Source organism: Mobula hypostoma, chromosome 5 (genome assembly GCF_963921235.1).
Source record: "Mobula hypostoma chromosome 5, sMobHyp1.1, whole genome shotgun sequence".
Taxonomy (NCBI): domain Eukaryota; kingdom Metazoa; phylum Chordata; class Chondrichthyes; order Myliobatiformes; family Myliobatidae; genus Mobula; species Mobula hypostoma.
Window position 1 is genome coordinate 33,943,303 of NC_086101.1, and position 22,654 is coordinate 33,965,956.

General features: G+C 49.0%; 2 protein-coding genes across 4 annotated transcripts in view; one reads left to right on the top strand and one right to left on the bottom strand.

The window, feature by feature from the left end:
* LOC134346743 (collagen alpha-6(IV) chain-like) overlaps positions 1-5,063 on the bottom strand; it is a 182,010-nt gene extending 176,947 nt beyond the window's left edge. The window contains exon 1 of one of the 3 annotated variants that reach the window (XM_063048336.1): positions 5,047-5,063. The gene's annotated coding sequence lies outside the window, so the exon portion shown is untranslated. Of the gene's footprint in view, positions 1-2,378; positions 2,502-3,342; positions 3,559-5,046 lie in introns of those variants that run through there. The other 2 variants (XM_063048335.1, XM_063048337.1) reach the window with 2 other exon arrangements.
* LOC134346745 (collagen alpha-5(IV) chain-like) overlaps positions 3,710-22,654 on the top strand; it is a 131,431-nt gene continuing 112,486 nt past the window's right edge. The window contains exon 1 of the mRNA XM_063048339.1: positions 3,710-4,299. Within this exon, the coding sequence (XP_062904409.1) occupies positions 4,228-4,299 (72 nt within the window). The 5' untranslated portion in view covers positions 3,710-4,227. The remainder of the gene's footprint in view (positions 4,300-22,654) is intronic.

Sequence of the window (22,654 nt, forward strand, 5' to 3'; positions counted from 1 at the left end):
GTTCCTCAGTGATTCCTGGTCTGGGCTGTGGGCTAGCCTGGAGAAGAGCAATAGACTGAAGCAATGTTGACCAGGAAACGGGCTGTGTGATGATAATGCTGATGAAGGTGGGGGGGTTCTTATGCAGCTGTCCTATAGCCTTAACGCACCCACCCAAGCCTCAAACCTTAGTACTATCCCACACACAGACCACAGGACGAGAGGAGTCCTTGGAGAGAGTGCAGAAGAGGTTCACCAGGATGTTGTCTGGATTAGCAAGTACTAGGTATAATAAAAGGCTGGGCAACATTTATTGTTTCCTGGGCAGCCCCCAAGGGTGGGAAGCAACCTGACAGAGGTTTATAAAATTATGAGAGACATAGATAGGGCAGACTGCTAGAATCTTTTGTTTTTGCAGAGCAGGGATGTCAAATACTAGAGGGCACAGGGTTAAGGTAAGATGGGAACAGTTTAAAGAAGATATACAGTGGTATGCAAAAGTTTGGGCACCCCAGTCAAAATTTCCATTACTGTGAATAGCTAAGCGAGTAAAAGATGATCTGATTTCCAAAAGGCATAAAGTTAAAGATGACACATTTCTTTAATATTTTAAGCAAGATTTTTTTTTTCATTTCCATCTTTTAGAGTTTCAAAATAACAAGAAAGGAAAAGGGCCCAAAGCAAACGTTTGGGCACCCTGCATGTTCAGTACTTAGTATCACCCCCTTTGGCAAGTTTCACAGCTTATAAACACTTTTGTAGCCAACTAAGGGTCTTTCACTTCTTATTTGGGGGATTTTCACCCATTCTTCCTTGCAAAAGGCTTCTAGTTCTGTGAGATTCTTGGGCCATCTTGCATGCACTGCTCTTTTGAGGTCTATCCACAGATTCTCGATGATGTTTAGGTCAGGGGACTGTGAGGGTATGGCAAAACCTTCAGCTTGCACCTCTTGAGGTAGTCCATTGTGGATTTTGAGGTGTGTTTAGGATCATTATCCTGTTGTAGGAGCCATCCTCTTTTCATCTTCAGCTTTTTTACAGACGGTGTGATGTTTGCTTCCAGAATTTGCTGGTATTTAATTGAATTCATTCTTCCCTCTACCGGTGAAATGTTCCCCGTGCCACTGGCTGCAACACAAGCCCAAAGCATGATCGATCCACCCCCGTGCTTAACAGTTGGAGAGGTGTTCTTTTCATGAAATTCTGCACCCTTTTTTCCCCAAACATACCTTTGCTCATTGAGGCCAAAAAGTTCTATTTTAACTTCATCAGTCCACAGGACTTGTTTCCAAAATGCATCAGGCTTGTTTAGATGTTCCTTTGCAAACTTCTGACGCTGAACTTTGTGGTGAGGATGCAGGAAAGGTTTTCTTCTGATGACTCTTCCATGAAGGTCATATTTGTGCAGGTGTCATTGCAATGTAGAACAGTGCACCACCACTCCAGGGTCTGCTAAATCTTCCTGAAGGTCTTTTGCAGTCAAACGGGGGGTTTGATTTGCCTTTCCAGCAATCCTATGAGCAGTTCTCTTGGAAAGTTTTCTTGGTCTTCCAGACCTCAACTTGACCTCCACCATTCCTGTTAACTGCCATTTCTTAATTACATTATGAACTGAGGAAACGGCTACCTGAAAACACTTTGCTATCTCCTCACAGCCTTTTCCTGCTTTGTGGACATCAGTTGTTTTAATTTTCAGAGTGCTAGGCAGCTGCTTAGAGGAGCCCATGGCTGCTGATTATTGGGACAAGGTTTGAGGAGTCAGGGTATTTATAAAGCTTTGAAATTTGCATCACCTGGCCTTTCCTTGACTGTGAACAAGCCATAGCCCTAACAAGCTAATTAAGGTCTGAGACCTTGGTAAAAGTTATCTGAGAGCTCAAATCTCTTGGGGTGCCCAAACTTTTGCATGGTGCTCCTTTCCTTTCTTTCACTCTAAAATTGTACAAAGCAAAAATAATACACTAATCTTGCTTAAAATGTTGAAAAGAATGTTTCATCTTTAACTTTATGACTTTTGGAGATCAGTTCATCTTCTACTCACTTAACTATTCACAGTAACAGAAATCTTGACCGGGGTGCCCAAACTTTTGCATACCACTGTACCAGGCAAGTACTTATTGTGTCATGGAAGAAGATACAATAGGAACGTTTAGGACAAGGAGGTGAAAATGGTCGAATATAGATCGTATATTGGTTTGATTGGCATCACAGTCGACAAAGACATGGTGGGCTTAAAGGCCAGTTTCAGCGAGGGGAGGGTTATTGCATGAGGTGTGCACGCCTCGGAAATGAGCACTTTGGATATTAAGTAAGTTGGGAGGGGGTGGAATGTGCACGGGAAGAGGGGACCGTTTATATTATCCAGGCCCCACCCTCCGTTTATGATCGAATCCACTCACTTCTGGTCCAGAGAAACAGGTCTCCTCTGCGGCCTCACACCCACCGAGCCTGACTCCCACCACAGCGGGTATCAGCACTGAAGGAGCGGGCAGTGGATGAGGAAATTCCCCTTCCCTCGCCATTCCCGCTTCCTTCACGGACATTGGCAATTTCTTTACCGGCTGGTCTAGCACGGGGTCGTCGTGAACCCAGCGTCCGCACCGATCCCACCCCCCCCCCGAGTATCCGGGATCCGGGGAAAGGGTCGGGACTGCGGGGTCACGTTGGGCAGGAGCTTGTGTCACTGCGCCGTTCGCTGCCTCAGTTTGACTCCGGACTGATGCAGGCAATTCAGTTCTGAGGCAACACATTGGCAAAGGGGTGACAGAGAGAAGTCGCCGTCATTTCCCGCCCATTTCCCGCTTCCTCGTTGGCAATCAGACTAAATAAGAATGAGATGAATTGTGAGAAATGCGCTCGTTACTGATCCTGGGACAGCCCAGTGGGCACTCCTGTGGGAACGGGCTGGGACTGTCGTGTCTCCCAGCACCACCACCCCCCCCTTCTCTCTCACTCACACACACACACACACGAGCTCCATGGTCACGGGGACTCTCCACTCAGCTCCTCCCGGCCACGGGCAGGGTGGAGGTATCCCAGGGAGAGATGTACACCCCAGACACGGGTCACGCTGTGTTTCCCCCCTCCCCCCGCCATCGCCGCGCCCGCCAGCAGCGGGGTCAGACTCCTCGACCCACAGATGCCAACTGCACCTGCACAGTCAGACCAGCGCGGTTCAGAACTGCTCAACGCCTCCCCATAAACCATCACACTGCTCCAGAATTCCCTAAAGTCAATCAATGTGCGCCCGAACGGTCAGTCTCGGCGTCCGATCCCCGTCCCGGGCATCACAACCGCCCACCACCACCACCACACAGACCAACCTTCGCAGTAAGCAGTGTAACTCTATTCCGTGTTACTTACCGCTTCCTCCAATCTTCGAGTCTGAGCCAGGAGCATCCAGCACCTCAGGCGGGACGTCAGCCGGACTCTGCACCTCTTGGCGTCTGGCCACCCGCGGGGTGGGGGCCAGTAGCCGCTGCCGAGTCTCCCCCGTGCCCGGGGGGCGGGGGCTTTGCTCTGGAGTCGGAGACTGGAGCGGTACGTCGGTGTGTCTGAACACAGATTACCAGAGCTGGAAACCCGCTCTCTGTTCCCAGTTTACTAGCTCCTCCCACCTCACTGTCCTTAAACATGTTGCAGGGAGATTTAACCCTTGGCTGCGCATACCCACACTCACTGTAAGGAGAGGGGCAACCCTCGCCATGGATGTGCGGGGCCACTGAACTCGGACAGACGCAAGCTGCCCCTGATAAGAAGCGCTGATCATCGCCGTCTTCACCCTGAGAAATCCACAGAACTTCCGAAGAAAGGACCCGGGAAGACCTTTCATTGGGTCTCCGCTGATGCTCACGGGCAGAGACTGAGTAACGGTCCACCCGCAGTCTCCCAGTGCAAACCCTCTGCGGACCGGGTGGAGTCACTGCCCAGCTACGCACCCCGCTAACCCTGCAAAATTACCTTTTCCTTAAGGTCCTGGCGAAGCCCCCTCCTCCCCTTGAGTGTAGGTATGCGCAGCCAAGGGTTAAATCTCCCTGGAACTTTCAGTGAGGTGGGAGGAGCCAGTAAACTGGGAACAGAGAGCGGGTTTCCAGATCTGGTAATCTGTGTTCAGACACACCGACGTACCGTTCTAGTCTCCGTCTCCAGAGCAAAGCCCCCGCGCCCCGGGCAGAAGGGAAACTCGGCAGCCGCTAACCCCCGTGTGGCCTGGCATCGGGAGGTGCTGGCGTCGGCGGAGACGGGCTGATGTCTCGCCTAAGGTGTTGGCTGCTCCCGGCCATTCTGTTCCTGGCTCAGACTCGGAGCTCGGAGGCAGCGGTGAGTAACACGGACTGAAGTTATATTGTGGGGTGGAAGCTTGGTTGGTGCATCGGTGGGGGGTGGAGGTAGTATCCGGATGGGCCGGACGGTGACACGACCCATTGACTTGAGAGAACTCCGCCCGAGTGTGGCTGAGGAAAGCCCGTGACATAGTGACCCCTGAACACCCGCGTGTCACAGTATCGGACACACGCGCACACACGCACAGACCCAGGTGAAGGTCCTGCCGAGGATGTAGTAGTTCCAAAGCCAGCGAGGCTCAGAAAATTCTGGAACAGTGTGTTTGCTGGGTGGTAGGATGTCCGCTTGTGAACCATGTTGGACTGATTGTGCGCGGGCAGCTCTGGGGCGAGGGGTCTGACCCTGCTGCGGCCGGCGGCAGAACTAACACCGCTTCTACTTGAGTTTGTGACGCTTTGTGGCGGATGGTCTGCTGTTGTACGCGCCGGTGCGCTCTCGGCAAACGGTTTCCAAGTTGACTGCATAGGCTCGGCGTGTGGATCTGTTTCTGGGCAATGTGGGAGAGGCAGGTATAATAAGTCCGGGGTGGGGCGAGGGTCTGTGCCGATTCAATCAACCGAGAATATCCACCCCCCACCCCAGCCGCCTCTTGCTGGGGGGGGGGGGGTTCCAGTCCAATGCTGCAGGCTGGATCTTTCCGCTGCTCGCCGTCTAGATTCTCACCGAACGGGGTCGGCTCCACCCTAATCTCGGACAGGCCGGCTGGGCTGGATAGGAACGCACCTTTCACCGTCTCTGCTGGGAGTGTGATCACAGACTGCTCTCGAAACTGCGTTCGCAAACTAGAGGAGCCGCGTATTCACCCCCCTCCACCTCAATGCCAGAAACTTTGGTGTGAGGGGAGATCCCCTCTTACCCGGAACTAGGGTATGTGCGACCGTCTCCCCAACCTCATCCTCGCCTGCTGAAGGCAAGGACCCCGTGCAGGTGGGTTGGGGACGGGACTCTCCCCGACTTAGAGATTCGGCTTCTCATTTGTTGCAGAAGGAATATCTGGTCCGTCCTGTGCTTTGATTTACTTCCATAAGTCTCACCCCATCTCTCTCCCCACCTCCCGTATAACTTTCTTCCTTTCGCCCAACTGGTCCTCACCTGCCCTGCCCCATTCGCTGGCTGTCGGGTTACCACGCTAAAGACGCCGCTCCGGGGATGGATGTGAGGAAGTTCGCGCGAAAGAACGGACGCACAGCAAGCACTTGCGTTACATTTCAACCTTAACTCCCCCGCCACCACCGCCCCATAGGATAACACGTCCACTGCACAGGGAGATAACCGTCTGTGGCCTGTTCTCTTGCACCGAGTCATCTGGGACTGCTGAATGGTGTTTGCGGTTTACTCTGTCTTGCCGAGACGGGGAGGACCACCCCGAGCGGGCGAGAGACAGGAATGCGGTTCCCCATTGTATTTAGAAACAAGACCGGGAGGCTCCGAAACAAAAGCACGGTCGGAATTCACTCTCTTCCTGTGCGGGGGAAATGGTTTTTTATTCCGGACTGGACATAGGGCCATTTCCCCGGCGCTGGGCGGGCAGAAGAGTGAGAATGGGACAGTGGACCCGGAGAGCTTGCTGGCGCGGCGGGTATCGTGGTCCCAGGAACCTGATCAGTGAGGGAGACTCCCTCCCCAATACAAATTGCAAAAGTCAAGCCAATCCGGTGTTCCTGCCATTCTCAGTCAATGGAAGGCTGGGGAGGGCCACCCAGGAGAACCCCCTCCTACTTTATATCACGGGGAGGATATACCCACTCCTTGACCTATAGCCTGTTCCTTGCTAGCTCCCTTAAGGGAGTGACCAGCCTGAGTGGGGACATTCGGCGAGGGGAAACCCCAGTCTGTACCCACACCACATCTACAGCTGAACCTGCAGAAGGTCAGAAGTGGCGGTCCCCACCCACACCAACTTCTGCACCACCCCCATCCCAGTCCAGACCCAGATCACCAGCAACCACCCCTCCCCTCCCCCCTCACCATTTCCAGGTTGAGAACAGGAACATGTTTCTCTGGCCCCATAGTGGGTGTCAGGAAGGCTCAATGTATGGGAGAATGGGTGGATCTGATAGGCGCTGGGGACACCCAGTGCTCGGCACAGTGCTCACTGGTACCACCAGTGAGTGACCTGTCTTCCAGATACAGTGGCCAATTGGTATCAGGTAATGAACAGATGAAGCTTCCTCCCAGTTTCTAGTGTGTTTTTAATACATTTTCACCATCTCAAGATGTTGAGCTTTTAGCAACTTTAGGGTTAGGACCAGCGATGGGTTCAATCCCGTGGCTGTCTGTAAGCAGTTTGCACATATCTCCATGATTCCCTCCAAGTGCTCTGGTTTCCTCCAATACTTCAAACACCAAGGTCTAGTTAATTGCTGACATGGGTGTAATTGGGTGGTGGGGATAGGGCCTGTACTGTATCTCTCTAAGTTAATACAATCAGTGGCCAATATTTTAGGTACCGAATAAGGCACCACTGAGTGTATGTGCGTGGTGTTTTACTGCTGTAGACTGTCTACTGTGAACTCTCATTAACAAGGCATTTTCATCCACAGAACTGCCACTCACTGGGGTTTCTTTTTGTTTCTCGTATCATTCCTATAAACTCTAGAGACTGTTGTGCACAAAAATCCCAGGAGATCCGCAACTTCTGAGATACTCAAACCGCCCCATCTGGCACCAACAAACATTCCATGGTCTGAATCCATTCTGATGTTTGGTCTGAACAGCATTTGAATCTCTTGATCTTCTTCTTCTGTTTTGTTTAATGGTGGTTGGCAACCAATCTCTTGATCATGTCTGCATGATGCTTTTATGCATTGAGTTGCTGCCTTGTGATTGGCTGATTAGATATTTGCAATAATGAGCAGGTGTACCTAATAAAATGGCCTTTGACTGTAGATAATGGGGTCACCAGTAAATGGAGTGGCTCAGATCTGCGATCACCCTTTCTGCCTCCCCATTGGTCCTTCACTCTGTCTCATCTTTTGCATTTTCTCTCTTACATGTGTTTTCTCTCTGTGTGTCCCAGGGTGTCCCTCCTCTCATTCTCTGGAGAAATGGACAGTGTGCAAAATCAGATCCTCATCCCTCCCCATTCCTTTCACAGCCCAGAAGTATGTGCCGGTGAGGTCACTTCACTGCTCTAACTTCCTGGGGTGTAGACCCACTGGGTCCTAGTCCTGCCCATCCCACAACACAGTCCCCACACCCTCAAGCTCAAGCCATCAATGCTAGGGTGTGGGTGTCAGGAGCTAGAGGTTCTTTCCTATTCACCACTCACTGACCGAGGGGTAGGGGAGGAGGGCAGAGAGGGAAAGCAGACCCTAGGGGAGCACAGAGTGGGTGTAGGTTACACCAGTAAGGCCAGTGGAGAAGGTGATGAGGAACCCTCCCTTGTATGGAGTGGCACAGAAGCGTAGTGGTTAGGACAACACTTTATAGTGACAGCTTCACGAATGGGGTTCAATTCCCACTGCGGCCCATCAGAGGACGACGTGGGTTTTTTCTGGGTGCTCCTGTTTTCAACTACATTCTGAAGACGTACTGGTGTGTTTTGGGCATGCCATATTGGGGCTGGAGGCATGTTAGACTTGCAGGCTGCCCCCGCCACGTCTCGAACTCGTGTTGGTTGTTGACACGAAGCAATTAATTTCACTGTGCGTTTCGGCGTACCTGTGACAAATAAAGCTAATCTTCAGTGTCGTTGCCAAGGTGATTCTCAGCCAATGTGTTACAAAGCAAGGAACTGGGGCAGAAAGGCCATGGACATCAAGACAATGGTCAGATAGTGTCATTGATCAATACTGTACAGAAAAAGGCCCTTTGGCCCATTGAGTTCTGCTAACCATTGACCACTCCGTTACACTAGTTCCACTTTATTCTTCCCGTATTCCCATCAGCTCCCTACCAGGTTTCACCACTGACTAGCAACTGCGGGCAACCATGGTCAATTAACCTACAAATCCACATAGTCTGACAGAAGCTGTTCTTGAGGCTGCATGTTGACAGACATTACTATCTAGCCTGGTGGGGAGGGGAATAGAGAGAATGTCCGGGCTGAGGGCATTCTCTGATTGTGCTGGCTGCTTTACGGAGGCAGTGCGAGTATATACAGAATCTATGGAGGGCAGGCAGGTTCCTGTGAGAAGTATATACAGAATCTATGGAGAGCAGGCAGGTTCCTGTGAGAAGTATATACAGAATCTATGGAGGGCAGGCAGGTTCCTGTGAGAAGTATATACAGAATCTATGGAGAGCAGGCAGGTTCCTGTGAGAAGTATATACAGAATCTATGGAGAGGAGGCAGGTTCCTGTGAGAAGTATATACAGGAATCTATGGAGGGCAGGCAGGTTCCTGTGAGAAGTATATACAGAATCTATGGAGGGCAGGCAGGTTCCTGTGAGAAGTATATACAGAATCTATGGAGAGGAGGCAGGTTCCTGTGAGAAGTATATACAGAATCTATGGAGAGCAGGCAGGTTCCTGTGAGAAGTATATACAGAATCTATGGAGGGCAGGCAGGTTCCTGTGAGAAGTATATACAGAATCTATGGAGAGCAGGCAGGTTCCTGTGAGAAGTATATACAGAATCTATGGAGAGCAGGCAGGTTCCTGTGAGAAGTATATACAGAATCTATGGAGAGGAGGCAGGTTCCTGTGAGAAGTATATACAGGAATCTATGGAGGGCAGGCAGGTTCCTGTGAGAAGTATATACAGAATCTATGGAGAGGAGGCAGTTTCCTGCAATGTGCCTACCTGGCTCCACAGCTCTCTGCAGTTTCTTGCAGAGAGTTGTGCAGAGCAGTTGTCCTACCAAACTACTGTCCATCCTGACAGAATGCTTTCTGTGGTGCTTCGATACAGATTGGTAAGAGTTGATGGGGATATGGCAAACTTCTTTAGCCTCCGGAAGAAGTGGAGGCTTCGGTGAGCTTTATTGGCCGTGGCATTAACATGGTTAGACTTGGCCATTGGCGACGTTCACACCTAGGAACCTGAAGCTTCCAACACTCTCAACCTCTACGCCACTGATGTAGACAGGAGCATGTCCACCAACCCATTTTCGGAAGTCAATGACTTTACTGAGCTGTTGCTGTTTAGATGAATCAGCTGGTCTAATTTTTGAGTAGTATTTGTCACTGTCGCTGTGTGCAGGTATGGGGCTGACTTGTGCAACATCTTGTACTTTACTCCAGGACAATACCCCATGCATCAATCTTCAGGCCATGCCACTCAGGGAATTCTGCTAGTATTAATCTTTTGTGACAGTATGTACTATTGTAACTGTACTTTGTGACTGTATGCATTGTGTTTTGCACCTGGCCCTGGAGGAATGGTGTTTTGTTTAGCTGTATACAAGTCTTAGGCACATGTATATAGATTAGATTAGATTCAACTTTATTGTCATTGTGCCAAGTACAGGTGCAAAGCCAATGAAATACAGTTAGCATCCGACCAGAAATGCAAAGAATAGTGTTATTTACAAAATAACTGTGAATAAAAACTAAGTGCTACAGCACACAAATATAAAAGTACTGAGACAGTACAATATGGGTGCAATATTGCTTAGCGCTGTGATGTGAGGTTCAGCAGGGTCACGGCCTCAGGGAAGAAGCTCTTCCTGTGCCTGCTGGTGCAGGAGCGGAGGTTCCTGTAGCGCCTACCGGATGGGAGGAGAGTGAAAAGTCCACGGTTAGGGTGAGATGCATCCTTGATAATGCTGTTCGCCCTGCCCAGGCAGCATTTATGGTAGATGTTCTCAATGGTGGGCAATGGGGTGCAGATAATCTGCTGGGCAGTTTTCACCACCCGCTGGAGTGCTTTGCGGTCCGATACGGGACAATTGTCATACCACACTGAGATGCAGTTGGTGAGTATGCTCTCAATGGTACAGCGATAAAAGTCTGCCAGTATTCTGGGACAGAGGTGAGCTTTCTTGATGCTCCGCAGGAAGTAAAGGCACTGTTGCACCTTTTTGATCAGGATGGAGGAGTTCAGGGACCAGGTGAGATCCTCGGAAATGTGGACACCAAGGCCTAAGACTTTTGCAGAGTACTGTATTTGTCAACATGGAGTGGAGAGAGTATTTGTGAACCTGGTGGGAGCAAAGCATGTTAGGAATGGTGAGACTGGAGCGTTGTTGTGGGAGGGGTATGGGACAGGTGGCAGAGAAGGATTGCTAGGGGCAGGAGTTGGTGCGGGTGCAGACAGACAGATGCAGCCCTGAGACACCAGGCAAGGTAATTTGATTCCAAGTACTTGGTTTATTGATCGTTGTTACAAAATATCTCTCTGGTGCTTCTCCCTTCCCCTTTTCCCAATCATTATTCCCCTCTCCCTGTCCCCTTCCCACTCTTAGTCCACACTAAATACCTACGTCAGAATCAGGTTTAGCATCACTCACATGTCATGAAATTTGTTTTAGTGGCAGTATTACAGTGAGGTACATAAAATTCCCACAATGCTGTGCAGAAGTGTTAGTCACCCCAGCTATACCTGTATAGACTTCCACACAGTACTGTATGGTTGAATGACAATTAAACTTAAACTTGCAATTCAATGCTGTAGGGATTTAGGGTTGTCACTAGTCTGGGAAATGCCTTGAAATATCCCAGAAATGTTGGTTGATCTGGCATCTCGGTAATGTCAGGAAGTACAAGCTACAGTGGAACAAGTTCACTGAATCTTTGACATCTTATCTTCATTGAAATGTCAATTAAAAATATTGGCTTTGGTGAAAATGTTTTTTATTGTCTGTTAAGAATCAGACAGATAAGCGCAGTTTTTCTGTCTGCTCTCTGACTGTAGGGATGGATGTGCTAAGTGACCAATGGTATGAGCTACTGCAGCCAGATTAAAATGTGATGGACATTTATATTGGAAACACAATGTTGCTTCTGATACAGATTCATGACCTGTTCTCCCTTATCCTTCATTCCCATCGCTCCACCATTACAGGCTTTGCTTTCTACTGCTGTGGCTTCAAATTCTGGAATTTTCTTTCCGAATGTTCTCTCTCTCGCTCTCTCCCTTCCCTCCTTGAAATGTCCATTTGGTCTGGTCCTGGTTCTCAGTCCCAGACCCAGACCTGATCCAAGCACTGGGCAGAGGCCCTAGCTGTGACCTTTCAACTTGAGTTCTCCATCAGCTTTTCCAAAGAGGGTTTGACGTGGCCAGCGCAGGAGATGCCCATCTCTTATTTGCAGAGTGCTCAGAAGTTATTGGGAACAGTTCAACTGCCTTGTCCTCTCCCCACAGTCCTGGCAATCAGTTACAATACTTACACATTTTGCCAGTGTCTCTGCTTCTTACGCTCAACCGGAAGCTATTCCATGGTCCAACAACACCAGCATGCAGGATTATTCCCAAACTCCCAACTCCCAGCCCCCTACACAGGCATAATTTTAATTTATTCCCACACACACGGTTGTCCATTGAGTCCAATAATGCCCTCCCTCCCCCTCCCTCCCCCCCCCAAGGCATTAAGGCATTCAGCCCCTCTATTCTGATCCTCAACTCAATTACATCACACCTCAACCTCAACCCCAGCTCTCCCCTTGGTCCCCTTGTCCCTCAATCATTCAGTCGGAATCCAGTCACCTCAGGGCTGAAACTGACCTTGGCGGAGTTTTGGGGTGAGTTCCAGATTCCTCCTGTTCTGAGTGAGAGGGATCAGCCAGGAATCTGTCCCACCCCCTCCCAGCCAACCTCCACTGCATCACACCCTGCTCATCAGGATCGGCAGGAGCGCTCAGCAAGCTGTCTGTATGTGTTAGTGCTCTGCAAGATCCCACAATCATCAAGAGGTCAAACAATGTTTGACTCAGCTGGATGGGTTCGGTATTGGCCCTGGGATCAATGTGATCTTTGATATTCATGTGAAAAGCAGAATTACCCCTCCCATGGTGTTTCCCCTCCTGTGGTGCAGCGCTTCCCAACACCACCCCCCTGCATGCCCCCTTGCACAGCGCTCCTTTGCTATCAGTCTCTGCTGGATGAATCCAATAGTTAAAGGCCTCATAACCAGCAGTAACGGACAGTGAAACTGGAGTTGCCCTCCCATTCCAGGTGAGGAGACTTTGTTTTGCGGAGGGCTGCTGTAAGGAAGATGTATGAGGATGTAAGGAACTTTCTGGAAACACTGTGAACAACTTCGGAGTCTGTACTGAGGGAAGATAAATTGGCCTTGCAGTGTGGATTGACTGTTGACTGGGATGGATCATGACCTCAGACAGTGAGTGAGACTGCATAGTTTTCACTGGTTAGTGGATCCCATTAGATCTCCTCACAGGGTTCCAAGAGGATTGGACAGGGAGGATGTAGCAATGCCATTTCTTTGCATCGGAGGGACTGGGACCCGGGCAGTCTCCGGATAAGGACATCGAGAGTAGAGATGGGAAAGTTAATCATCCTTTACAGTGAACCCTCTTCCCCAGAGTTTGTGGGGTCCATCAGCGGGAGTGTCCGCGACTGGGATCAAGGTGCCTTTGGGCTGTCATTAAGGAGATGGAACAGAGGCCAATGGTACAATTTGATTGTGTGGTGGAACAAACTCTAAGGGCAAAATGGCCTCCTTTACATTGTCCCGTGGTTATGGTGAGCCGTGAGCGGGGTGGGGTCTAGATGGTGGTGGAGATGAGGAGAAGAAGCAGGGTTAGGGGGGAGCCTGAGGGAGAAGATGGGTGGGGAATAGATGCAACAGCATGGGCTGAAGGGGGTGAATGGCCTGATTCTGAGCTGTGGACATGTTTGGAGTCAATGTAACTTGGATTTTTTGCACAAAGTGGAGGGGCTGACTGGCCTGTTTCAGAGCTGTGGACATGTTTGGAGTAATGTAACTTGGATTAAGTGCACAAAGTGGAGGTCAGGACGCTGACCCAGGCATCCTGGGAATTTGTAGAGTGACTGATGCCTCAGTGTACAAGATGCAGTGTGTAACAAGTGGGCAGTGAACACACTGCAGAACGGCTGCTGCATTCCCTGCATTGCCCAAATACCAAACTTAAAATGTAACCCTTCTCTCTGAAGTGCCTTGAGGCACCTTAAATTGCTTTGCATTTGCTTGTTGTCTATTTATCTGAGATTTCATTGTCTGCCTTTTTCACAGTGGCATCGATCTGTTGTGTAAACGGCTGATGCTCTATGTAACAATGACAGGTCTCCCTGCAAACCAGAATCAAACTGAGTCTTTTGCTAACTAGAATTAGCTTTGAGGATTCATTGGGTCCCCAGGGGATGCCTCAGGGGCTGCCTAGGGCATGGATTTTAAGTTCCATGCATGATCGATGCATTCAAAATGCTGGAGAAACTCAGCAAGCTGGGCAGCATCTACGAGAGGAATAAACAGTCAACGTTTCAAGCCGAGACCCTCCATCAGGATTATAGATGCTGCCTGACCTGCTGAGTTCCTCCAGCATGGTGTGTTGGAGCAAGAATTGATGGAATTGATGGAGTGGACCTGATTTTGGAATTGATCTATTATTGTCACGTGTACTGAGGTACAGTGAAAAGCTTGCCTTGCATACTGTCCTTACAAGTGCATTGAGGAAGGACAAGGTAAAACTACAGCAGAATAAAGTGTTACAGAGAAAGTGCAGTGTAGGTAGACGATAAGGTGCGAGGTCATAATGAGGTAAACAGTGACGTCTTATTGTACTAGCAGGCCATCCAATGGTCTTATAACAGAGAGGTAGAAGTGTCCTTGAACCTGCTGGCACATGTTTTCAGTTTTTTCTCTCTTCCGTCCAGTTGGTGAGGGGAGAAGGAGTGAGTGGGGTCCTTGATTATGTTAGCTGCCTTCCTGAGGAGTGGGAAGTGTAGACAGAGTCTCAGTAGGGTCTGGTTCCTGTGATGTGTGCGCCGCAAATCTCCACAGTTTCTTGTGGTCATGGGCAGGATAATTCCATATCATGACATGATGCTTCCCATTAGGATCCTTTCTATAGTGCATCGATTTAAAAATTGGTGCGGGTCAATGGGTAATTTGGGACAAATTTCTTTAGCCTTCTAAGGAAGTGGAAGCATTGGTAGCCACATGATAGGCTCCCAATGTTCTCTGTTAGGAACTTGATGCTCTCAACGTCAGCACTATTGATGTAGACACAAGAGACTGCAGACACTGGAAACTGGAGCAACACTCAAGGCCCTAGAGAACCTCAATGGGTCAGGCAGCATCTATGGATGGAAATGGACTGTTGACATTTTGGGAGAGTCCATTTGAAAGGTCTTGACCAAAATGCTGACTTGCCGATTTCCCTCTATAGTTGTTGCATGACCAATTGAGCTCAATTAGTACTTTCTGCAGAGTCCTGATTCATTCCTGGGCTGTGGGTGTCTGTCTTGTCTCTGGGCAGTGCTGAGCTGCTCTCTAAAGCCACCACCTCAGACACCAGCCCGTGTTCACACAGAATCCAGGTGGCTCAGAGCAGTAGGCTCCTGCCTGAAGGAACATCTGCAAAACTGGCAGAGAATTCCTGACCACCATTATTTCCAGAACATCAGAGTATCACCTTCCCATGGCAGGACTTTATCTCATTAACACACACAAAATGCTGGAGGAGCCCGGTTCAGGTAGCAATTGCGGAAAGGTATAAGGAGGCGACGTTTCAAGATGAGACCCTTCATTGGGAATAGAAAGGAAGGGGGAAGAAGCCAGAATAAGAAGGTGAGGTAGAGGAAAGAGTGCAAGCAGGCAGGTGATTAATGAAACCAGGTGAGGGGGAAGGTTAGTGGGTAGGCGAGAGGGAATGAAATCAGAAGCTTGGAGCTGATAGGCAGAAAAGGTAAAGGGCTGAAGAAGAAGGAATCTGATAGGACAGGAGAGTGGACCAGGGGAGAAAGGGGAGGAGGACGGCACCAGGCAGGTGATTGCATGAAATCTGAGTTGAGCAAAATGCACCCCTCACTGCTGCTCAGACAGCAGAAGCCCCTCAGCCCCAGCGCAGCAGCTGTTTGTCACTGCCGTAAGCTCTCCGGCATCACCAGATCCCTGTCCCTGACCTGGCATTCTCTCACTGTCAAAGTGCTTTGTATCCGAGCCGTCACTCCTGCTCTGCTTGGATATGATATCAAAGCATGAGCCAAACCAAGCAGACCTGACCACAGGAACCCTGAACCCACTCTGTTCCCAACGGCTTGTAACTTTCCATTCCAACTGAAACACCGACACATAAATGCCACAATCTCAGGATGCAGAGGAATACATCCCTCGGGAGTCTATGCATTTAAAATCCTCCTTTAGAATGCCAAATTTCTTCAGCCTCCTGATGACATAGAGACATTGGTGAGGTTTCTTGGCCTGGTCTGTACACGATCCCTGAGTGATCAGGTTGATACAGGTTCACAACAGCTTGCATTTCCTCTCCTCTGACAGAAAACCTGGGCCGGTTGGTTTTGTTATGGCTTCTTAGCCCATGCATAGACTTCAGTGTTTGTTGCTCTGGCTTCCCGCACCCCCCTCAGTCCTCAACCCCAGCCAAAGAAATCATGTCATTCTGGATGGAGACCTGAGCCAGACCAGCAGGGCAGAGCACAGCCTCGTCCAGACCCAGAGTACGCACCCATCCCATGTGGGGCTGGTTCCAGAGCTGGACTGGGTGGTCAGCCTTTACTGGACCGGACTACTATGGAAGTCAGTGCCAGCCTGGTCATCACTGGAAACTTCCTCCTGAATTCTCCTAGTGAAGAGCCCACTGCCAGAGAGCACAGGCTTCACAGGGTTAAACGTCACCGCCACAAGATTCATGGTAAAATATCTGAGTGAATGTTCCTGAGCCTTGCCCACTGGGAAATGCATGTCAAGAAGCGGTAGCTAATTTTCCACCCATTAATTCGTGGACAATTTCAAGGTGAGATTTTGTGACATGGATTCCTGACAGTTATAGTCCACATTTTGAATATTTCATGCTTTCCTGGGGTCCAGGGGCCTGACTAGACTATCTGAGACTTAGTTATCAGATGCATTATAAGTCAGACTCTACTGATGTGACGTCACTCCTGGTGACCCCTCACCTTTCATTGTTTTTCTTGGAACATGTACTCAACTCTTTGCCTGTAGTTCCTCCATCTTTTAAGGTCTCACAGCCACTGGAAGCCAGATATTGGTGGGACTATATTTTTTAATTTAATGCTCTAAATTATTTATTTGTAGACTTAAACAGCATGGAAACAAGCCATTCAGTCCAAATCATCCATACTGAACAAGATCCCCCTCTACACTAATCCCAGTTGCCTTTGTCCCCCTAAATCATTGCTAACCTGTCAACAGGGCATTTATATATCATAGGTTAGGGGTGAGAGGTGGAATATTTAAGGAGAGTCTGAAGGAGAACTTCTTCACTCAGAGGGTGGTGAGATTGTGGAGTGAGCTGTCAGTGAAAGTGATAGATGCAGGTTCTATTGCAAAATTAAAGAGAAGTTTAGATAAGTACATCTTTGGGAGGGGTTTGGACAACTATGGTTCAGATGCAGGTCAATGGGACTAAGTAGAATAATAATTTGGCACAGACTAGATGGGCTGAAGGGCCTGCATCTGTACTATAATACTTTACAACTCTATTGTGATTGTACCTGTCTCTCCCCTCCTCTGGCAGCTCATTCCATATATCTACTACTCTGAGTGTGTGGAAAAACTTCCCTCTCAGATTCCTTTTACATCTCCCCCCCCCCACCCCCGTCACCTTAAACCTATGCCCTGTGGTTTAAGACTCCCCCACCCTGGGGAGAAAGCCTGCAACCAGCCACCTTTTTTTTTATGCCCCTCATGATATTAAACACCTCTTTAAGGTCACCCCCACAGCCTCTTTTGCTCCAGGGAAATGGCCTCAGCTTGGCCAAACGCTCTATTCCCAGTAACATTCCTGCATATATTTTCTGCACCCTCTTTGGTTTAATCATATCCTTCCTATAGAGCTGTTCACAATACTCCAGGTGCAGCTTAACTAATGTTTTGTACGAGACATCTCAACTCCTATACTTGCGGCTTCAGACACCCTTCCTCTCCGGCAGAACAATCCTGAACTCCAGCCTCAGATCACTGACCTTTAAATCGCATCGCACAATTCCGTCAGAAATTTTCCAAGAATATGGAAACAACTTTGCAGTGGTGTGACCATATCTGATCATTCTCCTTTGACCCCTGTCCCTCTCTCTAACAAGGCAGTTTTCCTCACAGAACTACTGCTCACTGGATTTTTTTTTTGTTTCTCGCACTATTCTCTGTAAGCTCTAGAGACTGCTGTGTGTGAACATCCCAAGAGATCGGCAGTCTCTAAGATACTCAGAATCATCAACAATCATTCCATGGTCAAAGTCACTTAGATCACACTCTAATGTTTTAATTTGAACAATAATAGAATCTCCTGACCATGTCTGCGTGCTTTTATGCATTGATATGCTGCCAAATAATTGGCTGATTAGATGCTTGTATTAACAAACAGATGTAAAGTTGTACCTAATAAAGTGGCCACTAAGTGTATGTCACCATATGTTACCTTGATATTCATTTTCTTGCAGGCATTTACAGGAAAATAAAGAAAATAGAATTTATGAAAACTATACACAAATAAAGACTGACAAACAACAAATGTGCAAAACAAGACAAATTGTGCAGACCAAAAGAATAATACTGAGAACATGATTTATAGAGTCCTTGAAAGTGAGTCTGTAGGTTGTCGAGTCATTTCAGAGTTGGTTCTAGATGATTCTAAGTTTGATGTTGGTGCCTCCACAATTTATATGGTCAGACTATTACAAGATAGTTCCAAGGTTCTTGGGAAGTCTCTGACTGAGTTGCGTGATGAATTTTCAAAGTCAGCGACTTCAAGAGGCTGGAGTTCAGAGTTGTCCTGCAGGAGAAGAAGGGAGAAAGTGTTAGGAAGGGTGTTTGGAGCCTGGAGCCCAGGCAGCAGAAGGTAGGTCCACCAAGGGCAAGGCACACACATTCAGCATTGATCAAGAGGAGAATGGAGATGGTGAGGGAGGGACGAGATGGTAGAAGTATATGAAAACAAAGATTAAAATTTTAACAAGTAATTGGGAAGATGGGAGCTGGTGTAATTGCTCCATCTGCCACATAAGGAAGGACTTCCTGATGCCATCCATTTTAATTATACTTCCTAGTCCCACTCTGACATGTAGATCCATAACCTCATCTACACCTTATGTTCTGTTTGAGTAGACCATAAGACATGGGTGCACAATCAGGCCATTCAGTCCATCGAGTCTGCTCCACACTCAACACATTGTACTCCCAACCTAACACCATGAACATTGATTTCTCTGACTTTCAGTAATTTGTCCCTCCTCCCGCTTTTCTTTTTTTTTAATCATTCCACATCATACCTCCCCTCTTACCCCTTCTCTTTTCCTCATCTGCCCAATCACCTCCATCTGGTGACCTTCCTCCTTCCCTTTCTCCCAAACTCCACCCCCTCTCCAATCAAATTCCTTCTTCAGACCTTGGCCTTTTCCACCTTTCTCCTCAAAACTTCTCACTTCATTTTTCCCCACTCCCACCCACCCACCTTCCCCTCACCTGGCTTCACCCATCACTTGTCAGCTTGTATCTCTTCCCTCCGCCGCCCCACCACCTTATTCTGGCTTCTTCTCCCTTCCTTTCCAGTCCTGATGAAGGACCTCGACCTGAAACATCGGCTACTCATTCCCCTCCGTAGACGGTGCCTGACACGTTGAGTTCCTCCGGCATTCTGTGTGTGTGTTGAGCTAATGAGTGAGTTGGGTGCAGGCCGGGGCGAGACCAGACGATGATGGTGCTGCACACTGGGTGCTGGACATTGTTGTATGGGGACTGTAGATAACCCAGCAGGATTGATTGTTTAGACTGCGGGGGTGTCATTTATTAAACATACTCATACAGGATGTAAATAGCTCTCACACAAACAATTAATATTTATTTGAATTTAATTGAAGCCTATTTTTTATGTAAGCATTAAATGCTCCAAATGGAACCACAGAAATAACAGCCATAACATCTGGTTTCAGCCTCACTAAAAGAGATGATGACCTAAAACTTCAGTTTAGTATCAAAAGTTTATTACAGATAAGGGCACTTCACAATGAAAGCAATGAGTCAAATCGAGAGCTCACGTACAATTTTTCAGTTCCACGCCTGAGATGATTTATTCATGGCTGTCGGACAGACATTGAATAACACCGCTCAAACTGGAGGGATTGAGTGGGATCTCACACCAAGCTGGTGGTTCCAATGTCACCACTCTGGTTTATCAGTACTGAGGGGGGAGGGTCACAGTGTGGGAGGGGTGGTACCGAGGGAGGGACACTCTGTGGGAGGGGTGGTACCGAGGGGGGGGTCACTGTGTGGGAGGGGTGGTACTGAGGGAGGGTCACTCTGTGGGAGGGGTGGTACCGAGGGAGTGTCACAATGTGGGAGGTGGTACTGAGGGAGGATCACAATGTGGGAGTGACAGTACTGAGGGAGGGTCACGCTGTGGGAGGAATGGTATTGAGGGAGGGTCGTAATGTGAGTGGGGCAGTACTGAGGGAGCATCCCACTGTGAGAGGGGCTGTGCCAGGGGAGTGCCCCATTGTGGCAAGGGTGGTCCTGAGGAAAGGTCCCACTGTGGGAGGGTTGGTACTGAGGGAGGGTTCTACAGTAGGAGGGGCAGCGCTGAGGGAGCACCCCAGTGAGGCAGTGGTGGCACTGAGGGAGCATCCCACTGTGGGAGAGCTTCATATCTCAGTTCCTGTGATATTGCTTTGGAGCCAATAGCCATTACTTACTGAGAATTACTATAGGTTAGCACACTGTTGTCTGTGGGACCTTGCAGAGTGTAACCCCAGTGCACCTCAGAACCCAGCATGTGAGCTGCTCTGTAGAATTGCCAGGCTGCTTGTGCTGGAGAGTCTGGTTACTGTGATCACGGTGGTGTCATTGGGAGACTGTTCTCCACACTCTTGTTCAGCTTTCTTTGGCTGAGAACTGAGTGAGGGAGTGCTTTGCACTCACACTGCAGCCAGCCGTCTATGAATCCCTTCCTGTCCCTATCAAAATTCACGGCGGTACAAGTCAGTTTTCAATGGGATATTGGGGAATTGTTGGCGCGGCCGAGCTACTGTCACTTGGCCCATGACCCTGGGAATGTGGTGGGCAGATACTTGCTCCCACCCTGGATAAATCCGTCTCTGAGCGTAACCACCGCCCCTCCTTCCTGCCGTTGCCAAAGCTCTTCTGACTCACAGCTGTAGTGTTCCACACATCTGGCAGAGCACTTACACAAGGCAGCTGACACATCCAGTTGGCCAATATATAGCAGCAGACTGGCTGTGCCTCACACACCCCCTACCGTGGCCTCACTGTGAGGCTGGACTCTGCCAGTCGGTGTTTTGGCCATGGGGGAATTGGCTGATCAGGCTCTGTCAGGGCTCAGCCGGAGAAATTCTGATCTCAAAACGGGGTGAGCCAAGGAAATCGGGGATCATGAAGACTCTGTGAGGAGAGTGGAGCCAGAACTAGCTGCCCGAACATCAGTCCCAGAGCTTTGCCAGGTGCCTTGCCAATGGGCACCTGGAATTCTGACACCAGAGAGCTTGTAAGATCTTCTCTTCCATCATTTTCTCCTACTTATTGACATCTTCATGATCTTATGATCTAATAGAATTACAGGAACAGGTCCTTCAGCCCCTCAACCTCATTCATGTCCACTGTTGCTCTCATCTAGTATGCTATCCCTTTTACGCTGGTGCATCAGTGAAACAGGTGTAGGAAGACTGGCCACAATGATAAGGGTCTGATTTACACACACAAAACACTGGAGGAACTCGGCAGATCAGGGCAGTGTCTATGGGGAAAGAATAAACAGGGGTGATGTAGGGTCTCGGCTCAAAACGTTGACTGCTTATTCATTTCTGCAGATGCTGCCTGACCTGCTGAGTTCCTCCAGCATTTTGTGTGTGTTACTCTGGATTTCCAACATCTGCAGAATCTCTTATGTTTACGATAAGGGGCTGATGCTGAGGATGGATTTGTTTTATGGGCTGAGAGTTCTCGGGCTGTTCCACATGCCTTAAATTTCATGGTTAATTCATGTAACACACATGTTCAACAATGAACCCTTCTCCCCCTGCTGTAAGCTCTGCCATCATGTTGATTGACTCCATCTTGTTGATTAGCCGATGCTCTGTGAGCTCCTGCAACAACTATTCGTAATCTTTGATCTCGGAATCTAAGCTTTCGGGTTTAAGGTTTCACTCTGAAAGCAGTTTGATTAAAAGCACTTCCAAACCATTCCCCTCTGAAAGTCAAGCCATTGCTGATATTGCTGAACCATTGCTTTGAAGAAAGGCGGCAAGGCTTGAGAAGGGTTCTGCCTAAGGCTCATGAGACTCCCGCATTCTCACCCCCTCCCCATGCGCCCCCATCCCACCGGGTACTTTCTCAACTGTATCACCATTTCCCTCAGTGCTGCTGGGTTCAAATCCTGCAACTCTCTCCTCTGGAGTGCTGCGGGAGTCCTTCACCACACACACAGTAAGCACGGTTCACTCCCACCTCGTCAAGGGCGATTAGAGGTGGCCATAAACGCTGGCCTTCCCTGTAACACCCACATGCTGTAAATGAATACAGCTCCTTCAGCTGAACGGCAATAATGAGCCAGTTCAGCTTTAACAAAAGCTCAGTTTGGTTCATTAACTCTTCAACTTCAGCATGTAGCTCCATTACTGAACGTCATGAATCATTAGGCAAGTTAGCCCTGGGCATAATGAAAGTGTCTGAGGTGATACCGGAGTGTAGCCCCCACCCCCCCCCCCAGTTCTGTCTGTGTAGGGGAGTGCAAATGCGATGCCGAGGAGTGATGAGTGGGGCGGAGGAGGATACTCCCACTCAGACTGTTGCCTGACCCGCCTTCTCTCTCAGCTCCCCGTCCGGGAGAGAAGGCACTGGAAAATCATTAATTGGAATTTGTATTCCAAGATGAGCAGTATGGGTAAGTCATTAGCACTAGGACGTTGTAGATCTTTCCTTCTGTTTCCCCTCAGACGACATTTCCTCCGTACCGGCATTTGAGGGTGTTTGTAATTTTGTGGAGATGTTGAAACCTGGACTCTAGCTGGAGTTGTGGGTCCGGATCATCATGGGCAAAGCTCTTTCCCAACACTGGGTATGTCTACAAAGCACACTGCTACAAGTAAGCAGCATCCATCATCAAGGACACCCCTGTCCAGTCAGTGCTCTCTTCTCGCTACTACCATTGGGCAGAAGGTACAGAAACCTTGGGTCCTACCCCACAAGGTTCAGTTGCAGTCATCACCATTAGGCTCTTGAACCAGCGAGGATAACTTCACTCACCACAACTCTGAAC